Source organism: Schistosoma haematobium, chromosome 6 (genome assembly GCF_000699445.3).
Source record: "Schistosoma haematobium chromosome 6, whole genome shotgun sequence".
NCBI classification, from domain to species: domain Eukaryota; kingdom Metazoa; phylum Platyhelminthes; class Trematoda; order Strigeidida; family Schistosomatidae; genus Schistosoma; species Schistosoma haematobium.
In genome coordinates this window covers 10,267,032-10,287,974 of record NC_067201.1, presented here as the reverse complement: position 1 = coordinate 10,287,974, position 20,943 = coordinate 10,267,032, and the positions used below count along the sequence as shown (strand labels likewise).

At 33.8% G+C, this 20,943-nt stretch overlaps 1 protein-coding gene across 1 annotated transcript in view; it reads left to right on the top strand.

Annotated features, from left to right (window-relative positions):
• Positions 1-20,943, top strand: part of CDH2_8 (Chromodomain-helicase DNA-binding protein) — a gene marked incomplete at its 3' end in the record, with an annotated part of 74,846 nt that overhangs the window by 37,570 nt on the left and 16,333 nt on the right. Inside the window, exon 10 of the mRNA XM_051219446.1 lies at positions 10,271-10,686. Coding sequence (XP_051065442.1) covers positions 10,271-10,686 — 416 coding nt within the window. The remainder of the gene's footprint in view (positions 1-10,270; positions 10,687-20,943) is intronic.

The window sequence follows — 20,943 nt, the reverse complement described above, 5'->3', positions numbered from 1 at the left end:
TCTCTTGAAGTCAGTCACTAGTGAGCAGATGATTATTATAAGAAGGGGTTTTTGTGGAGATTTTTAGAAACTTCAATAGTTGAAATCCTGAGTCAATTGAAGCTAGAACACCATGGAAAACCTGGAAGCACTGTACGGCCGTTTCGTCCTAGTATGGTACTCCTCAGCAGGTCTCTTGAAATCTTTCGTTATTTCTTTTCTGTTCTCTCTCCATTTCGGCTCTTTAGTCTACTGTAATGTACCGTTAATCTCAAAGTAGCATTATATATATATTCACTTCATTCATCTATAAGGTCAATTAATTTTCTTATTCAGTTCATTAACCATCAATAAAGTTGAACCTTTATTATTCTAATCTTTTTGGGTCAACTTTAACAACAACGACAAAAAGTATTTCAACAAAAGTTAACATTTACAAATAATTCATTATTTATAAGTGTATGTGTGTATGAGTGTGTTGATGTCAGGGTATGAATAAATATGTACATCTCTCTGCATGAGTAAACATTATAGACGATGATGATAATGATGATGATAATAATGAATACTGGTGAAGTTCCTTTTTAAATTATCAGTAGAAATAAGTAAAATAGGTGTGTATTCATGTTCAATGATGCATAATAAGAAATTGTTTTAAAGTATAGACTTTTCAATCCAAAACGAAACTTACAATTAATTGTTATAAACCGATTTATTCAATTTATATGTAGAGTAATAGCTTATACAAAAAAAAAGACTAATTTGTGTATATAAATAATATTTGAGGATCCAATTCATTACTAGTTTATGAGTCTTTTTAAAAATAATTACTTCAGAATTTGATCAGAATATAATAAAGATACCATAAGTATTCGAAGTTTGACAATGTGTTTGCCTTTATAATTTGGTGTATGCCAAATCAGTCAAATCTGAAGACAAAAGTGAAGAGGTTCGAAGTTATATTTGATATCTTGTCAAGCGTTTGATTTAAGCAGGTTAATGATTGTAGGAAATGCTTAGCATGCTGTACCTATTTGTGATCTGGTGCGGATGAGTGACCGAGAACCTTCAGCTAAATATGTCCATTAAAACTAGTCAGGTGATGATCAAGTGTCGGAGATTTACAGAATCGTTTTTTTGGGGGGAATTTATTTACCGCTACAGTATAAAACAAGGCTTTGACAAAATGTTATTATTTGTATCTCTACACAGTTATCTCAATTGTCTGCTGATGAATCCTGATAAACGCCATTTTATTATTCCTATGCATACACTGGTTATTCACTACCTTATTCCTTACTCATGTATGGATTCACTTTTGTAAACTGAGTCATGGACATCTTGTACAAATGCTAGGTAGCAATTCACTGAATAATTTTTACATGTTTGAGTTGTTTTTTTTAATAAATCACTTGTAAGATTATCTTTCAAGGGATAGAAAATTAAAAATTAAACAATGAATACAACATTTTCGTCAATATCACATATATATATACTACTTATTTACTTTCACTTCAACAAAATTATAGTAATATAGTAATATTCCCAATGGTTATTGTTTCCTTTTTTGTTTGGAATAATCTATGCATAAAACTAAGATGAATTAGTGTATAATAAAACGCATGTTCTTTTTTCTTGTAACCGGAAGTATGTCTAGTTTAACCTTTATAATCAAATTCAAATATATAAGATTGTATATACGTGAACAATGAACAGATTCATTGTTCAATTATTTTTAGAGGTATTTGTTTTAATCAACTATTCATTACTTTTCATATGCATCAACTAATTAATTAGTTTATTGTTTAATTATTAATGTTATCATCTTATCTTGGAATTTTCTTCTTTTTTTTTGAAAAAGAAAAACGATGACTGACGTAAGGATATACATTTAAGAAATTGACAATGTTGATAATAATAATATCTGCCAAAAAAGGAAATCAGTCATCTTTTCACTTTTTTTCGTAGTATTCATAAAATAGTTAGTTAAATATTTAATTTCACTGGTTGAAATCATGAGTCAATTGAAGCTAGAACACCATGGAAAACTTGGGAGCACTGGACGGCCGTTTCGTCCTAGTATGGGACTTCTCAGTAGTGCGCATCCATGATCCCGCACCCCAGGTCTGTTGTGAGATATCAACTCACTGAAGACAATGGTGTACGGTGGTGCAACTTCATGGATTGGTTGAAGTTAGACATTACCACCATTGGATGCCGGCCAACTCAGTGGTCTAATGTTTAAGCGTTCGCGCGCGAGACTGATAGGTCCTGGGTTCGAATCTCCTGGGGGGGTGGGATCGTGGATGCGCACTACTGAGGAGTCCCATACTAGGACGAAACGGCCATCCATTGTTTCCAGGTTTTCCATGGTGTTCTAGCTTCAATTGACTCATGATTTCAACCAATGAAACTTGTAAAGTCTCCACAAAACCACTTCTGAAAATACTTAATTATCAGGATGTGGGGGTATGGACGAAATGGCCGTCTAGTGCTCCCAAGTTTTCAATGATGGTTTAGCTTAGATTCAATTATTAAAATCTATATTTTGATATTCATGTAGACCTCTATCTGAAGTTTGTGCTGATGATGTCGTTCAGAAGAACGATGAAAGCTCCACGACCAAAACATCCAGTTCAGAGAACAAAACTCCATCAAAATCATCCACCTGAGCTACAAATCTCCTCCACCATTAAAATCTATAATTATTGAGATTTCAAATGATAATTGAAAAATAGTAGAAAAACGGTTTATTTTTCCTTAGTTCTTAAGCAAATTCAATTAAATTATTACTGAGGTTATTTGTTTTAATATATTCGTTACAACTAATTGATGAAATTACTAAAGAGATGATTAAAGTGTATGAACTGGAATCGATTCCATGAGATTACAGTAGAGGAGACTTCTTAAAAAAGAACGTAAGAACATCTGACCAACATACTGAACTTACATTAGGAATGTAAGATAATGGATATTAGAAAGTTGATTAACTTCAATTAGATTACACGAAAATATGCCTCACACAATATCGAATCATTTAGACTGATAGTGACTGGTGATAAGTTTTAGGGGGTTGCATACAATGAAATACAAATTATTCCATTTCCAGTGCAAAATTAAATTTATCTATTTGGCTTTGATAACTCAATTGGTAAAACAATAACCCCATTGTGAATGAATAACTTGTATACCAAATTTACACATAATTCAAGTCTACTCAGTCATCATCATATTTGATAGACAACTAAATTTGAACCATTTCAGGGTAACTTTAATTGGAGTGAAAATAATCATCCCAAAAAATTGTAATAATATACGTATGTTAATTCTACAAAGTTGGGTAGTATCTTCTATGATAATGTAATGCTACTTGGGAAAAAATTGGTAATTATTGATAATCAAGAACACGTGTTGCGTCATAGTATACTATTTGCTTACTAGTAAAAGCACCTATGATCAATCATACGACTGAAAAAACATCATTGTGTTTTCCTACTAGATTTATGCTTTATTGAAGAAATAAATGAAATTCATTTTTGTTCAGTTTACTTGTGATAAATGATCAATTTTTAATTACTGATAATCGATAAATGTATGTGATATTCACGTGTGTGTGTGTATATATATTGAATTCCCAGGGTATGGCTTATTAGTAAAACTTTAATCCATTCAATAAATAAATAGAGTCTATTTACATTTGGTAATATTATTATTTTCTTCTTCTTCTTCTTCTTCATTGTAAACTATTCATTTTCCAAAGCTACTTCCTAATTGACTAAGAAATGGTGGAATATTCTTTTAGGTTGTTTTGAGTTCATCCCCAAATTTTCTTATTTACCAATAAATAAATACACTTTCCTGTATTAAGATATTCAAGTTGATAAGTTTCTTGAATTCGATACTTTATCAAAAAAGTTTTTACAATGCATGTTCGAAAGTTCTAGGGGGATAAGACTTTACTTTTTTTTAGTGTAAACAAAGTTGTTTTTAGGATTCATCTTTTCGCGTTGTTGATGTTATTCATTACAACTGTTTAGTCTCTAAGGGGAAATGTTCATTCTGAAAATATCGCCTGGATTTAGTCACATGTTTTTTTTCACTAAATTTGGATTGTGGCTATCAGTGAAATCTAGGATGAGCATATCCCTTTATTTGAAATTCATCAACAAATGATACTGGGATTGAATTTCATTTTGTACATCAGCATTAGGTATATCCAGTTCAAGAATATCAAATAGGATGAGATACGTATTCCGCGTTCCACTGCTAGCCAATAAACAACTTTAAAAAATAGTCATTACAAATAAAATTATCAGAATGAGTTTTGTGGAAATTTTAGGAAATTTCACAGGTTGAAATCATGAGTCAGTTGAACCTAGACCACCATTGAAGCCAGCGAAGCCAATAGGTCCTGGGTTCGAATCCCGCGGGGGCCGGGTTCGTGGATGCGCACTGCTGAGGAGTCCCATACTAGGACGAAACGGTCATCCAGTGCTTCCAGGTTTTCAATGGTGGTCTAGCTTCAACTGACTCATGATTTCAACCTGACAAATAAAATTGTTTATGAATTCAAATACTGTGACACTTATGCATTAATTTAAACAAAATCCTATTATAACAAGAGAACATTGCAGGAATATGGATCAACAAATATGTACATCGCTAAAAGTTACAAATTAATAGGTTTTTGAGTAGTAACCAATGTTATGTTTGTTTAGTTCTATAATGCTGATCGAACTGTTATACAAATACTGATTAAATTAGTTATTCATTGACCAATTCAATTAGTTTGACTAACGGTATCGATTAGTTCTGACCCGTCACCATTGCAGCTGAACTCTTATAAGATGTACCGAAATCGATTTACTTTACTTGAGCTGAAATTAATTAAAACAAAAATTAGTATTGGATAAGGATAAAGTGAATAAAAAGTTTAAACTATTCATCCTTTTTAATTTGAATGTATTTTCTCTTGCTGAACCTAATACATCTTTCAACTTCTAAATGATCTTTCGCGTTTTTGACAATCAGTTAGAGTACAATATTTTGAAATGAGTAACCATTCGAGTTTAATGTTTACTTATAAATAGTATGGTTCAGATTGAAATCTTACAGAATACATCAATTCCCTAAAGATTTAGATACCCCTTCTTGATATATGTCAACTAACATGAAATCTAGCTTGATGGCGGTTGGCTTCAAGCACATCTAATATAAAATTTATTTATGCTTATACATACATACTAGATCTGAGCACTTATCATTCCACATACTAATTATACTCGTTTAGTTATTAATTTGAAATATTCGTCATTTATTGTCCAACAAATGCGTTGGTTGCTAACATAAATTTGCAACGATATTTGATTGTCCTTATAGTTCATATCGCCGAATGGCCTTAGTTGAACTAACAATGAAAATCATAAAGCGGTGGATACCTGATTTGTCCTAGCATGGAATTGCCTAATCACACTCATCAACGACACCATTGTGATCAAACTCAAGACCTTCATACCTCATGGAGATCATTTATCTTTCAGATTACTGAAATAAAATCCATTGGTTTACATTTCGATTTGTAATCAATTTGTCGAATTTTATCATCACCTTCCTATCTTATAAGGTAATAACTGTCTCATATCTGACATGGTTGAACTACATTAATCATATCTTTGCACTAAAATTTCCATGGTTACCGCTCAAAACGAATCACTACCGACCATATGTTTGATTTCTAGTATGAGGGTTTGTGGAGACTATTGATTTATTAAACTGAGTTTACTGATAAACACTAATTTTCAGGTTATTTGATGAAGTACTTTAAAGTGTCAAACGAATATATTTACAAGTGTCTCTGATTGTGTTTTAATATTAATTTCCATTAGAAACGATCAATATGTACTTAACAAGACAACAATATTATCATAAAGATTTTCCATAAAACTATGCATCAATATATATAAGACTATAATGGTTCTATTCAGAATGTACGGTAATTAATGTTGCATAATGAGAAAATAAAATCGAGTGAAATTTGATTAGTTACTATTTATTATCTATAGGATTCCTTAAGGAATTTAAATGACTATAAAATATTTTTATACAAAAGTATTACAAAAAATTAATTAAACTTTGTTTGATATAGATTTGTTTAATTTAAAATCAATACTAAACAGAAAAATTACTAAAAACCATCTGAACTTTACCCTGTGAGTTGAAGGATCTTCTTTCAGAAGAATTGTGACACCTCGTGGTGAAAGCTGATATTCTTCGGAAGTCACAAGGCCGACTTCCTTTCTAGCAACCAAAGCAAAGATTAAACTGGAACGTTAAGACAATGTGGGAGACTGGGAAGATCAATCGGACAGATATGGGAATGAGGAGATACAACTTGGCAGTATTCGGAGTCAGCGAAACCCATTGGAAAGAAGCTGGACAGAAATGATTATATACAGGAGAGGTGCTGCTATACTCTGGCCATAAACAGGGAGTTGCTCTGATGCTGTTCGATGAAGACCTAAACGCAAAAGTCGGATAGACAGCACCGGATATGAAGATATCATGAGACGATATTAGACCGACTGGGAAAAAGGAACGACAATGGTAAGAGATTAGCAAATTTATGTGCATTCAACAAAATAGTTATATGCGGCACACTATTACCACACAATCCCATACACAGAGCTAAATTGGTCTCACAGGATCACACTACACAGAACCAGACAGATCATATTTGTATCAATAAAAAATTCAGAAGGTCAATAGAAGACGTGAGAACCAGGTTCAATACAGACTTCCTTCAATATACTAACAAACTCAACGAATCCAAGATAACTCCAAACAACAGGTTCTAAGCCTTACAACATCTACTGAAAGAAAAAGAAACCACCATGATGGACAATTGGAAAGGGATCAAGGAAACACTAAGTTCAACATGTCAGGAGGGTTTGAACTACAAAAAGCATCATCATACAGAGTGGGTCTCTATCGAAACCCTGGACATGATTCAAGAAAGGAAGAAGAAGAAGAAAGCAATTAACAGTAGTCGAACAAGAACAAGGAAATTCAAGACAGAAGCTGAATACATAGCAAATAACAAGCGAGTGAAGAAGAGCATTAGAGCCGACAAACAGAATTATGTAGAGGACCTAGCAATCACAGTGGAAAAGTTGCAAGAGAACGAAATATGAGAAGACTATATAGCACAATGAAGAGACCAGTAGCAAAATATTGTAAACCAGAGAGACCGGTGAAGAACAAAGAAAGAAATCTAATCACTATGATTCGGGAATAGAGGAACAGATGGGTAGAACACTTTGAAGAACTACTGAATAGATCAGCCCCGATGAACCTACTGGACATCGAAGCAGCAGCCACACATCTTCCTGTAGATGTCGCTCCATCAATAGTAGAAAAAAATTAGCATTTCAATAATATTTGATTATTTCAACTTAAGATTTATTAGTACATTTCACTATTATGAGACGGGATCAACACGAATTCGATATATTGGACAAATAATACACAAAAGTACATCGACATTAATAATCACCCTAGGAATAAGCGAGAGAGAAAACTGAACTTTCGGAAGAGGTCCAATATATGTAGAAGAATTCAAATAAATAAAATAAATAAATCATATGGTGACTTTTACAAGTGAGAGTGGCCAATCAGAGGATGGGTAAAGTCAGAGTGGTACTTCAAGGCCTGTTACTCCTCGTGGAGGAACATAAGCCGCTGACCATGATTCTCCAACCAACTCTGTCCTGTGCGATCCTTCCCAGTTGTTGCTAAGTATTATCCATTCCTTTGATTTCTCCCTCCAATTACCTGAGCAATGTGTTCTTTGGTCTTCCACTCTTCCTGTTGCCTTAAATATTCTAAGTTACTGCTTATCTCGTGATGAAGTTTGATGATTTCCGCAATGTATGTCCTATTCACCCCCATCATCTTCTTCTAACTTCCTCTTCAATTGGAAGGTGGTTTGTTCTCTGCCGTGGTAGGTTGTTGCTGTTGGTATCCGGTCAACGGATCACGAGTACCTTGAGTTGACGACTGTTTATAAATACCTCTACTCCTTTGATGATGATTGCTGTAATTCTCTAAATGTCAAATCTGTACGATAAATCTGTTTTGACATTTGTATTGAAAATCCGTCAAGACTGTAATTTATGGACAATCTTTGAATGAATCTTAGGTGATTTTAAGAAGTTTCAGCCAATCAAAAAAGCAATCGGTATAGAATAAGTAAACATTACACAAAACTGAAAAATCAGAGTGGATACACTTTTTTAACATGGTTTAAAAACTTTTCAAGGTTAGAAAGAGGCTCTGCAATTCTGAAATCGTAATGCGTACGGTACAGGACTCACCCATGTCACTCCATAATAGTTGACTTCTGGATCTATGATAAGGTCACAAAAATTATTTTAGCCCCGACCACATTGCTTCTATGCTATTTGTGTTTATTCCTATGATGGGGTCAACAAAATGTTGCTTGTGCGCGACGATAGCGTACACACAACCAAGCCTAGATAGCCATCGATATGTTCTACAGTCATCTGTGTACATTGTGGTATCCGGCTGCACATACTCTCATATAATTGGCATTATCTTTGTAGTCTATCGGTTTCTCACGCCCTTGAAATGTCCCAAAGACCTGCTGAGTATACTTAAGGAAGTGTTACTTACTCAGTCATTTCTTAACTCTTTTTCCTCTTCTGAATTCGCGTTTTCTAGCAACTGTTCCGTCGATTTCTATGATTCTCCAGATTCCTCCAAATGACTGATTGATGCTTGTTATTTTCATTGCACATATATCTCAACAGTACTCATACCACTGAACTGCCAAAGCTTCAGGAACATCTGCAAAGTTTACAGACAGTGTTACTGGTGCTTTTATTATCCAGTTTACAACAATTATCGTAGCCTATCTTAGTATCAATCGGGATCGAGTGTTAAAAAGTCCACGTTCTAGCAAACATTTCCCCCAACATATATTACATCGAAATACAATATCGTCACGATAGTCCGCACACTGTATAGAAGTCACTTGAACACCTCAGTCACAAATAAAGGAAATTCTCAGTAATCACATCTGTTTTAGCTGTTCAACTATAATGTGATCCTTAAATTCGTTGTAAACCGATCGTACGTGAGCACTGGGTATTGAAATAGGCGCCATTACCTTGAAATTGCTTACTCGCTTCTGATCGGCTCTTCCATAAATTATAAATGCTGGTTTCGGTGTTATCTGACAACTGATCTGAGTTCCAGATCTTCTTTATTCGTAGAAATTCTGCCTGTAAAACTGAACGAAGTGAATTCGAATCTAACAGGGAGCTGATGCTTTCAGTAGGATTGTAGATACGCTTTACTGAAAAGTGTCATATAACATGAATTTTAGATAGATCAGAATTTCCCACTGATATACTCCAACCATCCAGTACCAAGACTTGACATTTGTTCAACGATAACAAATGAATCGTAAAAGATATTTGTTTTTGTAATTATCAAGTTTTACTGAAATTCAGCACTAAGTGTTTATCGTTTCGAATATGAGAAAATAAACTTCAGAATTACGATTGGAAATTACAGGCTACTTCTAATAAATCTTAGTTTATCTAAATTAATTTAAATAAAAATCAGAAGGGGTTTGTGGAGATTTTAGAAATTTCACAGATTGAAATCATGAATCAATTGAAGCTAGATCACCATGGAAAACCTGGAGGCACTGGAAGGCCGTTTCGTCCTAGTATGTGACTCCTCAGTAGTGCCTATCCACGATCCCTCACCCCGCGAGATTCGAACCCAGGACCTAACAGTCTCGCTCGTGAGCGCTTAACCAACTAGACCACTGAGCCGGCATCCAATGGTGGTCTAGCTTCAATTGACTCATGATTTCAACTATTGAAATTTCTAAAAATCTCCACAAAAACCCCTTCTTATAATAATCATCTGCTCACTAGTGACTGACTTCAAGAGGCATTTCTATGAGTTCTAGTGAGAAGCCGTTATCAGTGGAGTTCAACCAGGTCGTTTGTGAGATATCAACTCACTGAAGACAATGATGTACGGTGTCGCAACTTCGTGGATTGGTTGAATTTAGACATTAACACCATTGTTATTTATTCTCTGAAGAAGTGACTTACACTAAGTCACGAAACGTCAGAAAATCCAATTTTCTACTCATTGGGATATTACAAATATATTATTTTTACAAATTATTATTTAAATTAATGAATCCTGGTTAAATATTCGTTTGTTTGTTTTTTTCTTTATATTTGTTTAGATCTTACTGATAATCCATCACAAATCGACTGTACAATTATTTTAGAATTTGCATTAATCAGTCAAAATCGTACATTTAAGCCAATTTTAATCAATATTCCTGTAAATATTCAAGATATTAACGATAATATACCACGTTTTGATCAATATACAAGTGGATTAAAACTTGAAATAAGTGAAGATGTATCAACAATTGATCAATATTATGTATCATCTATGTTATCATCATTATCAGTACCACAATCATCAGTGCCACCATATTGGATGCCATATTTGACTACAGAAAGTCCCTTAATTCACAATAGTGGTAGTAGTAGTAGTAGTAGTGGTGGTGGTAAAAAGCGTGAAATTGCTATTTTACCCTTGGCAAAAGATTTCGATTATGGATTAAATGGTACTGTAGCTTACAAATTAGAGGTAAGTTCCTGTTTATATCAAAAACTGTTATAGATGTTTTTATAGAGGTATTGTGGAGATTGTTGACATTGAAGTGTCACATCCGAAACTGACTTTGTATAGACAATTATTAAAAAGTAGGAAACATTTTACAGTTGTTTTATTATGAAATACTTGAACAACAAGACCTTCCAGTCATTTGGTCAGAGCTTATGCAACTGAAGACGAATATCACCCATAGCAGCCGACAGTGGTAGCGTAATATCACAAAATCTTTGAAGTTAGAAATGCCAACTTTTGGATGATGATCTAAAGTTGAGGGCTTATCAAGAAACTTGAAGACTCTAGATTCAATCGAAATTGGGGTTGTAAGTGTTCCCTTCTAAAGGGATTCATACAAGTACACAACTGTATTTTCATTGTTTTCTGATCTAGTTAACATCGATCAATGATATAAACTTTATTCAAATATTTAATTCATTGAATAGGGTTTCATTTAAACATCTTCATTTTAATGTATTCAAATACTAATGGGAAAGACATATTTTCTGATTTGCTTGCGACTAAGCACAATTTTGGTATTTTATACTTTAATTGGAAAAACCTGTCGTTCTGACTGATGGTTATTATCGTTTCATGTCGAAATATCACATAGTGTTTTTTAATTTATAGCTTCCAATGAAAAAACCGAGTTTGTTTTCTACATAACAATGATAAAAGTATTGGGTTCAATTGTAGCTTGAAACAGCTCAACGAACTTTATTCATATGGAACCTAACCTAAGAGGTACATGCCTCATTTGCAATCACGTTACTATTAGATCAATGATCACCAACGCACATGTTTTTCCGTCCCTCTAATTTTTACTCAACTCAACGTATTTCCGCTGTATTCACATAAGTCCGATCATTACTATTATTGACTTGACCGATAATACTAATAATAACAACAGACTGCAATAAAATATTCTGAATTTTCCTAACAAAACAAATGGTTAACAAGGAATAGTTTATAACAATTTGAATAATCTGTTGGTAGATTTCACTCTTATACAATGTATGAGATCATTTGGGGACAGTAGGTGCCCAACTTGTTTTTATCAGTCGATTAAAATAGAAATGATTTCAAATATAAATTTACTTAGACAGTTAGACACTAATTATCGTAACTGATTGATGAAGAAGTATCAGTGGTTAATGTGATTCTTGCCCAATTGTCAGTGCTATTATAATTTTATCGACCAAATGACAATTTGATCTCTAGTCCAAGTGACTTGATATCACATGGACCATGTTGTGGTGTGCGCCTTGTTGACGTTTGTCAACAAACATGAAATCAAGGTCGAATAAGAATTCGCACAGACTAATACCAACCATTTCACACCTCAATATAGTGTGCGCCCTGTCTGGTCACTTAAACCAGTGGTCGCCACATTACAATTTCATCGATAAAATTCGATCATAACTGAGGACTAAGCGAACATGACACTGCCCACTAATACTTAGTGATCAACCAACTACAAATATCTTAATCGTATAGGAGATCGATATGTGCTCAAATACCTCAGTGGTAACGCTCCAGACTATGATGCTGGATAACAGGAACTGGAATTTCGTAGGCACCATTGTTTTTTCAAAGGTTCTGGATAAAACTTGATAACGAGTACCAACCAGTATAAGACCTAAGCAGAACAAAGTTTTCTAGTGACCACCTCCAACCACCTAAGATTGGGTATTTTCTTGTAATGAACTGACATTATTTTATCAACAACGTCGGAATTTATTTCGCTACTGATAACCATAAAACGAAGTCCTAATTTGCGTGATAATCATCTTACTATTACATGAATACTTGACAACCAACGCTATATGACTAAATGTAAATGGATACTTGATTGGGATTGATTAGATAAATATTCTTTTCAGGTATCCCGTTTTTGGTGAAAAAATTAAGGAAAGAAGAGACATGAATCCATTATATGGCATAGCATTATTTATCAACTGAATCTTAACGAACGATAAATTGTCTACTCTGAAACCGACTAACTAATTATTAACTAGGGTATTTTAAATATAAATAATTTAGTCTAACATTAATGAATATTTATTAAGTCGAATGGTCTTTTCAGTGGAAACAAACAATCTTTATATTTGTATCTTTATTTCGTTTTTACTTCTCAGTAAATTACCGTTAATATTGATGACGAAAGGTGATCTTGATTATTTAATTGAAAATGCTGGACATTGCACAGATGTAACCCAGTACTTAGCATGTTCAAATGACTTTATATTATCATTAATAGTCAGCGTGAAGTAGTCAACAATATACTAAAAAATCTACATAATACAGTTGTGCATAACAATTTGTGTATCCATGGCGACTGTTTTACGGTCATCGATAGACTAACTAGGTTCGAAAATAACTTTCTTTACCGGATACTTTTTGACTTCTAATGAGAGTGTCGTTTATCAAATTGTGGCCATAGGAGAGACAATATTGACACTATCAGATCTATGCCGACTTATAACACCTGATTTTAAGTTTTATGTACAAGATTTTTACAAATGTTGTCATATAGGTCTTCCATTTTTATATGAAAGCTAACTTTATTTCAAACTGACATCAATACAATACTAATGAGAACGAGACCATTAGGAATAGTTAATAAATGTCTCATTCTCCTTAATATTGGAAAATGTTAATAGTTTAGAGGTTGTATTTTTGCCGGAAATCGAAAGTCCTATCTGAGTCCAGTCACGGGTGGCGTGGTCTTGGACATACTTCCACAATTGATTGATCACTGGGTGGCGATCATGCATGTCTAGTCCTTATTATTAGTGCAGATCGAATGCTATCAATCATGTTACAATGCCCCCACCAGTCTAGGTGACTCGACACTGCGTGCACTATATATTAATAGCATTCGATCTGAACTAAATAAGGACTTGACACACATGACATTGGTCACCACCCAGTCATCAATCAATTGTGATTACATCTCAGTCCTACTGGAGGTCAGTCGCGGCCCGGATAGCTCAGTGGTAACGTCTCTGACTGTCAAGTTGGGTGACACAGAATCGAATCCATCAGAGAGCACCAGTTCCCTCAAGATTACAGGTACACCTTGCTGACGAGTGCCAAGTAGCACGAAACCCGGGTCCACGGTTTCCTGTTGACTACCTCCAACCAACATCTAATCTTGGACATACTTTGCTAAGGAGTCTTATTATAGAACGAGGTAATTTAGTAGTATTTTCTGGTTCTCAATAGTTCATGATGTTAATCATCAAATGATCATATCGAGCCTAACCACTCAGAATGTACATAAATCAATAAAGACAAACCTTTTAGAGCATTTAAAATCAATCAAAGAAAAGCATACTACTAAGATAATCAAAAAGAAGTAATCATCAAACAAATCAATACTACAAAGAAAAAAATAACAAAAATTAAACGACACCGGTAAATGTATCTATGTGTGAATATAAGTCATTCTAATCCAACTATCCATATATGTGTGTTCTTTGTTCAATTATTCATATATTCAATTATCAATGATGAATATTAAATTAAACGCTACTTTTCTTTTCGCTAAAAAATACAAAGAAAAATTATTTATGATTTATAAATAAATAAATAAATAAATAAGTTTAACTAGGAAGAAGAATCCAAGACTTTTAATCCTACCCAACTCATTACTTCAAGTTTTATTGATGCTTTTATTATGGCAAACACAATTCATACTTAGTTATCTAAATAAAACAATTTGTTATCTATGAGTGAAAGATTTTCATCGATTGATTAATAATTAGTTGAGAGACAGGCTTCAAAATTTGAATTTATACGTGATGACGGTGCACTTAATAAGTACTTGTTCCTCAATATGCATGTGTGTGTGTGTATGTGTGTCGGTTTTATCGAAATGTATTAGTAGACGTAGAAACTAAATTGGTTTCTAATTGAGTTGGCTTAACAACAAAAAACATTTCTAGATTGCATGGTTAAATTAAACGAATATATGAATAAGAGATTAGGTTATTTTTTTATATAGAAACATTTATGAGTGGAAAGCAAATACATAACTAAAGCTTAGTAATTATTTCTCATATGAATATTGTCTCCGATTAGTTTATATAAATAGGTCTTTATCTCTCGTTTGCTCGCTTTCTCTAATACATTTTACAACTTGTATCACGAAATGTATTAGTAGTATATATTTTTTTGGAATCAGTGTAACGCCCAAATGTTACTCATGTAATATGTTATTCATTTGCTTTTATTGTACATTGGCGTCTTATTTTATTTGGATAATTGAGATGTTTAAAATAAAAGACAATATTCACATATTTCATCCATGTTGTCTAATATGAATTTTTTTTAAATTCCGAAACAATAGATTGTTTATTTTATGTGAATACATTAATTTATTGGTTGAGATCTTGAACAGATTGATGTTAGACCACCATCGTAAACCTGGAAGTACTGGACAGCCTTTTCGTCCTATTGTGGGACCTCTCATCGGTGCTCATCGACGGTCCCGCTCGCAGGACTTGAACCCAAGGCTTTCAGTCCTATATACGGACGCTTCACCTACTAGACCACTGAGCCGGAATCCAACGATGTTAATGTCTAGACTCAACCAATCTACGAAATAGAGCGACCAACATCCATTGTACTGAGGTAGATACCTGTATCTACCTAACACGGAATTCCGCGAGCGGGATCGTGTATGCGCACTGATGAGGAGTTTCACAATAGGACGAAACGGCCGTCCAGTGCCTCCAGGTTTTCAATGGTGGCCTAACATTAATCGGTGCAAGATCTCAATCAATAACTTAATAATCTCCACAACCCTGTACTGATAATACATTAATTTTTAAATGATACATGGTTTTTCTCTTTTTGTAGTGAAAATACGTAAGTAGATGAGTCGATTTTCGCAATAAATTGTTGAGCGTTAATACTATATCTAAGTTGTATTCATCAAAAAAATTGATCTCGGTAGGACATCGATGAAAATTGAAGGACCTTGAAAAGATTTCCCGTCTTAACAATGTGCACCCACAACCCTGCCAACTATCGAACTCGGAACTTCTGAATCCCACAGAAAACGTTTGATAACTTTAATCACTGGGTTTGCGTTCAATAGTGTAATTTCGACTTTAATAAATTTACGATGGTCATCCAATGGCACTGCTGACAGTTATTTTACCCACGATATGCTGTGAGGCCTGAAAGCCTGTAGTTCGAGTTCTGATGGAGTCGTGAGTATGCACTGTTTAGTAGTCCCATATTAGAACAAAACAGTTGTCCGGCTGTCCTTCACTTTTAATGGTACTCTTAATGAGATCATTCTGTGGCTAATACAAATTAAACCATTCTGTGAAAAATCTAAATAACTGGAGAAAATACCGTTTTATACTATTAAAATTGAATATCTGAATTGTTTGCAAATCTCAATGGGGATTAAAAGTGCTGAAAATGTTCATTCATAGTCTAATACTCTCTGGTTTGTTTGTCTCTAACTAATAGATTAAACTGAACAACTAAAAAATAAACTAGAAAATTTATTTATAGTCTGTGATCCTGAATACATTTTAATTTTTAATCAAGATTATGATGTGAAGCCGTAATAATAAATGTTTAGAGAGGAATATGAGTCAAGTATTCCAGATGATTAGTCTAAAAATAACTCAAATGAAAACACCTAGGTGTGATGTATGGTGGTATCGGTGTACGTTATTAAATATTTCAAAATTATGGGAAAAAAACAATATCCAAGTAATTTTTGGGTTTTTTCATCTATTCTCCAGCTGATGAAGAATAATGTACTACTGAAATAATTGTTCCCTTTTTTGTACATGAACATAATGAACCGGCCATCATTTCGTTTTCACATGTTTTAAAGTCGTAAGTGTGAATTTGTGATGGAAATCTAAACGAATATTACTACTACTACTACTAATACTACTACTACTACTACTACTACCATTACCCACACTACTACTGTGATGCATGCTACTTATTTTGGCAAATTTAAGTAGCATGTAACACCGATCAAAAGTGGAAGGTCTGTCAAAAGAAGGTTGGGAAGATTGAACTGGAAAAAACAGAAAGAGAAACAAAAAGGAACTATGAAGTGGAAAAATCATGGAGGAGGCAAAGGATAGTTAACGAAAGATATACAAATGAATTATTTGTTGTATGGTTTCCACATTTTACTGAAGAACTCCTCACCAAGTCTTCGTTCACTACAATTGGTGTTGCTGTCTCTATCATGGCCGAGGAAGTTTGAGGACGGAGATGCGCTGAAGGAATTTTAGGCTATTACATAACTGATGGGTGTGAAGGAGTTTAAGGTGAAGACTGGTTTTGGGGACGCTGCTAAGAGGCAAAGCAAAGGCTGTAATTTCGCATTAATTGATAAGGTGATTATCCTCATCAAGTATTCGTTCACTACACTATCATCACTACTGTAGTTTATGCTACTTATGCTAACGGATATAAGTAACATGTTAGCATCAATCGGAAGTGGAATGTTTGTCAGCAAATGTGCAAATGATGTATTTCATGCATTATTTTCATATTTTCGGAAGGTACTGTGCGATTTTGCATTAAACAATAAATTAATGTTCCCCACCTGAGTTCTCGTGCACAATACTACTACTCACAATACTACTCCTAACAGTGCGAATAACACTATTAGTAACAGATCCAACTACAACTAAAAACAAGGACTATTACCAAATTATTTGTTTAGAAATATAATTCGTAAGCAATGTATACGGCATGATTGTAAGATGTCGAAACCAAATCGGATAGCTTATTCATTACACCTGATAGAGTCATTGAATAATGAAGATTATTTTCAAGTCAATCTATTAGTATTTTTATGGAATACGAAGTCTCGATAAAGTGTACTATTCATATTAAGAAAAACAACAAGCATCCACTGATGGTTAGACCAAACTATACAGAAAGTTACAAAGTGTATATTTACAGTCCAGCCCCCAAATGCCCTAGTATGGCCGAGAGTGGGGAGAGTCCGCTCTCCCGCTCGAAATACTCTCACACGGCCACGCGTATATAGCCTCTGTCAGGGAAGTCCTACTCACTGCATTCTAGTGGCGGGGGTGTTGTTTACAAAAATGAGAGGACGAAAAGCGAATGTCCGGCACTTTAACCGGATTCCAAACCAATGGTGTACATGGGCTCCAGTATCCTGAGGGAACAAATGGCGTATGAACCAATTGTTGGTCACCGGCTACCATGGGAATGCATCTCCTCACGATGCTCCACTGCCTTATGGGTCAGACCTTTAGGTCAAAGGCTCGGGGAGTGGCCCTCTAAGAAACGCACCTGCTTCGGTCTGGGCACCCGGGCAGCATCACAGCCTACACACACAAATATGGTGTGACGCATATATATTTGGTGCCCTCTTGTACCAATATTTATGTGTTGAAATAGTAATAAATAAATAAACAATCTATAGTCCAGGAGTTGATTTTAATCAATGACTAGTAATCCTACCGCTTAGATAAGTGAATTTTCTCTATGGTGTTTTTGGTTTATCCAAATGAATTTATGCATTCATGTGTGATAAATACAGGAATTTCCAAAATTACTACTATTCTAGTATAATAATAAATTGTGCATATATATTACATCTGCATAGTTTCTATAAATTTGTAATGAAAAGAATTAAAGCATTTTTTCTTTTCGGAATAAAAATGAATAATTAATTATTAAATTCTCATTTCATTTAAAGTCCTCATTGAAAAAAATAGAGATAATCTTTTCTTTGTAAAAAAAAAACAAACAAGTGAATAAAACGAGTTTTTAGAAAGTAATTAAAAGAAATAAAAGCGAGAGGGAGTGTGTGTGTGTTCGGATGAAGAGTTTTAATGTAAGATAAAGAGGGGTGGGGGAGTATAGTATTTTCAAAGAGGAATAATAGACGGTGAGAAAGTGTGTGTGAGAAAGAGAGAGGGAGGGAGAGGGAGAGAGAGTGGGAAAGAACAAAATTATCATTTTCTACATGAATTCATTCTAAAACATTTACAGTAATAATAATAATCATAATAATCATAAAGATAATGAGAGTTTGAAGAGGATTAATATTTGAAATGAGTAAGAAAGAAAATGTTAATTAACAATGACAGTTTACTTATCAATGATTTTATCTTCCCCCCCCTCTGTACTATGTATATGCATTCATTCATTCATTCATTCATTCATTCATTCATCTTTTATGCATTAATGTTACTTGTATAGTTTTTTTTTAATAGAGTATATGAATGAGTAAAAGGTAGAGGGGAATTTTTACATTAAGCATCCTTCATTCAAAAATAACTAGTTGTTCTGGATGTAAATGATATCTTTGGTTATCTAAGTAGAACAATAAAAGAAACACATTAAAAATCAATCAATCGCTATAAAAAAGAAAAATAACAAATTATAATTGAATCAACTACAATAAAAGGTATTTATAGTCATTGAGTTACTTGTTCATTTTTATAAATAGGCAGAGATAATGTATATACCATGGTTATCATTCATTAAAAACAACAAAAACAACAATAAAAAGAGAACGCACATGTAGTAGTGGATATTTGAAAATGCTTGAATATAATGATTGTTGTTTTTTTTTGTTTTACAATCTGTAATTAAACAACAACAACAACAACAAATGCAACCAAACAAAATCACAGTAATGTGCTTAGTAATTATATTTAATAATAAAGTTATTATGAGTCATTTTTTGCATTTTTCTCTTTTATAATTTACTTATTTACAGTATTCTATTAATTAAAATGGAATCAATTATTTTCAAATTATTGTTGCATATGTGTATTCCCCTTCTGTTTTAGATGTATGTTTGTGATATGGATAATTATATGATGATAGAAATGTACCTGTCGTATGTACACCTCTATCGATATGTATGTATGTATGTATGTATGTGTGTATGTATGTGTGTATGTACGTACACTTATTTAGTGATGTGTTTTAGAGCAAACTGAAATATAATCGGTTTCACTCATAGTTTTAGCAATTATCACCGGAGTCAGACTAGACTGTCTACTCTCCCCTTTCTCCTTTCTTCTGGTAGTTGACTGGATTATGAAGACCTCCACATCTGAGGGAAAGCACGGAATACAATGGACAGCTTAGACGCAATTAGACGATTTGGACTTTGCAGATGACCTGGCCATTCTCTCCTGTAAACACGAACAAATACAGATGAAAACAACTAATATAGCATCAGCCTCTGTATTGGTAGGTCTCATACACAAGGGAATAAGCAAGATCCTAGAATACAACACAGAAGACATCAACTCTATCACACTTGATGGCGAATCGGCTAGGAGAGGTGGAAACACTCACGTACCTGAACAGCATCATCCATAATAAAGGAGGATCTGATACAGACATAAAGGCGATGATTGGCTAAGCAAGGGCCGCATTCCTACAATTGAAGAACATATGGAACTCAAAACAACTCTCAACCAATATCAAACTCACAATCTTTGATACGAACGTCAAGACAGTCAGTTCTACTGTACAGAGCTGAAACTTCGACAACTACCACAACCATCATCAAAATCGTACAAGTATTTACCATCAGTAACAGTCTACTGTGGGAGAGAACAAACCAGCTTCCAGCTGAACAAGAAATTAGGAAAAGACAATGGAAGTGGATAGGACATACATCGTGCAAATCACGAAGCAAGCGCCAACTTGGAATCTTGAATGGAAACGGAAAAGAGAAAGGCCGAAGAACACACTGTGTCGAGAATTAGAAGCAGATATTAGGAGAATGAATAGCAACTGCAAAGGACTGCCCATGACAGTGTTGGATGGAGAATGCTGGTACGTGGCCTATGCTCCTCCATGAGGGAGAACAGGAGTAAGATAGGATTTAGTAATTATCGTTCAATGGACAAATCAACGTGTGAGTAATGATACAATCAACAACAATAAAATGAATAATAACATGAGAATATTTTAGCCTTAATACGAATCTTAATCGCTTAAATTTATACGTAAAATTATGTATTCGAAAAAAGATTCACATTTATAAAAATATTACACGACTAACTTACATAGTACAAATGGAATTTTGAATAGTTAAAAATGCATTGATAATTCTTATCCTAAGACTTTCAATCAAAGTTAGTTACTTAGTAATATCAGTATTCTGGTAAAGTATCTCGAGAGTTTGTTAAAATAGCATGAACATTTTTGAATAATTAACTGTAAAAGCTCATTTCATAC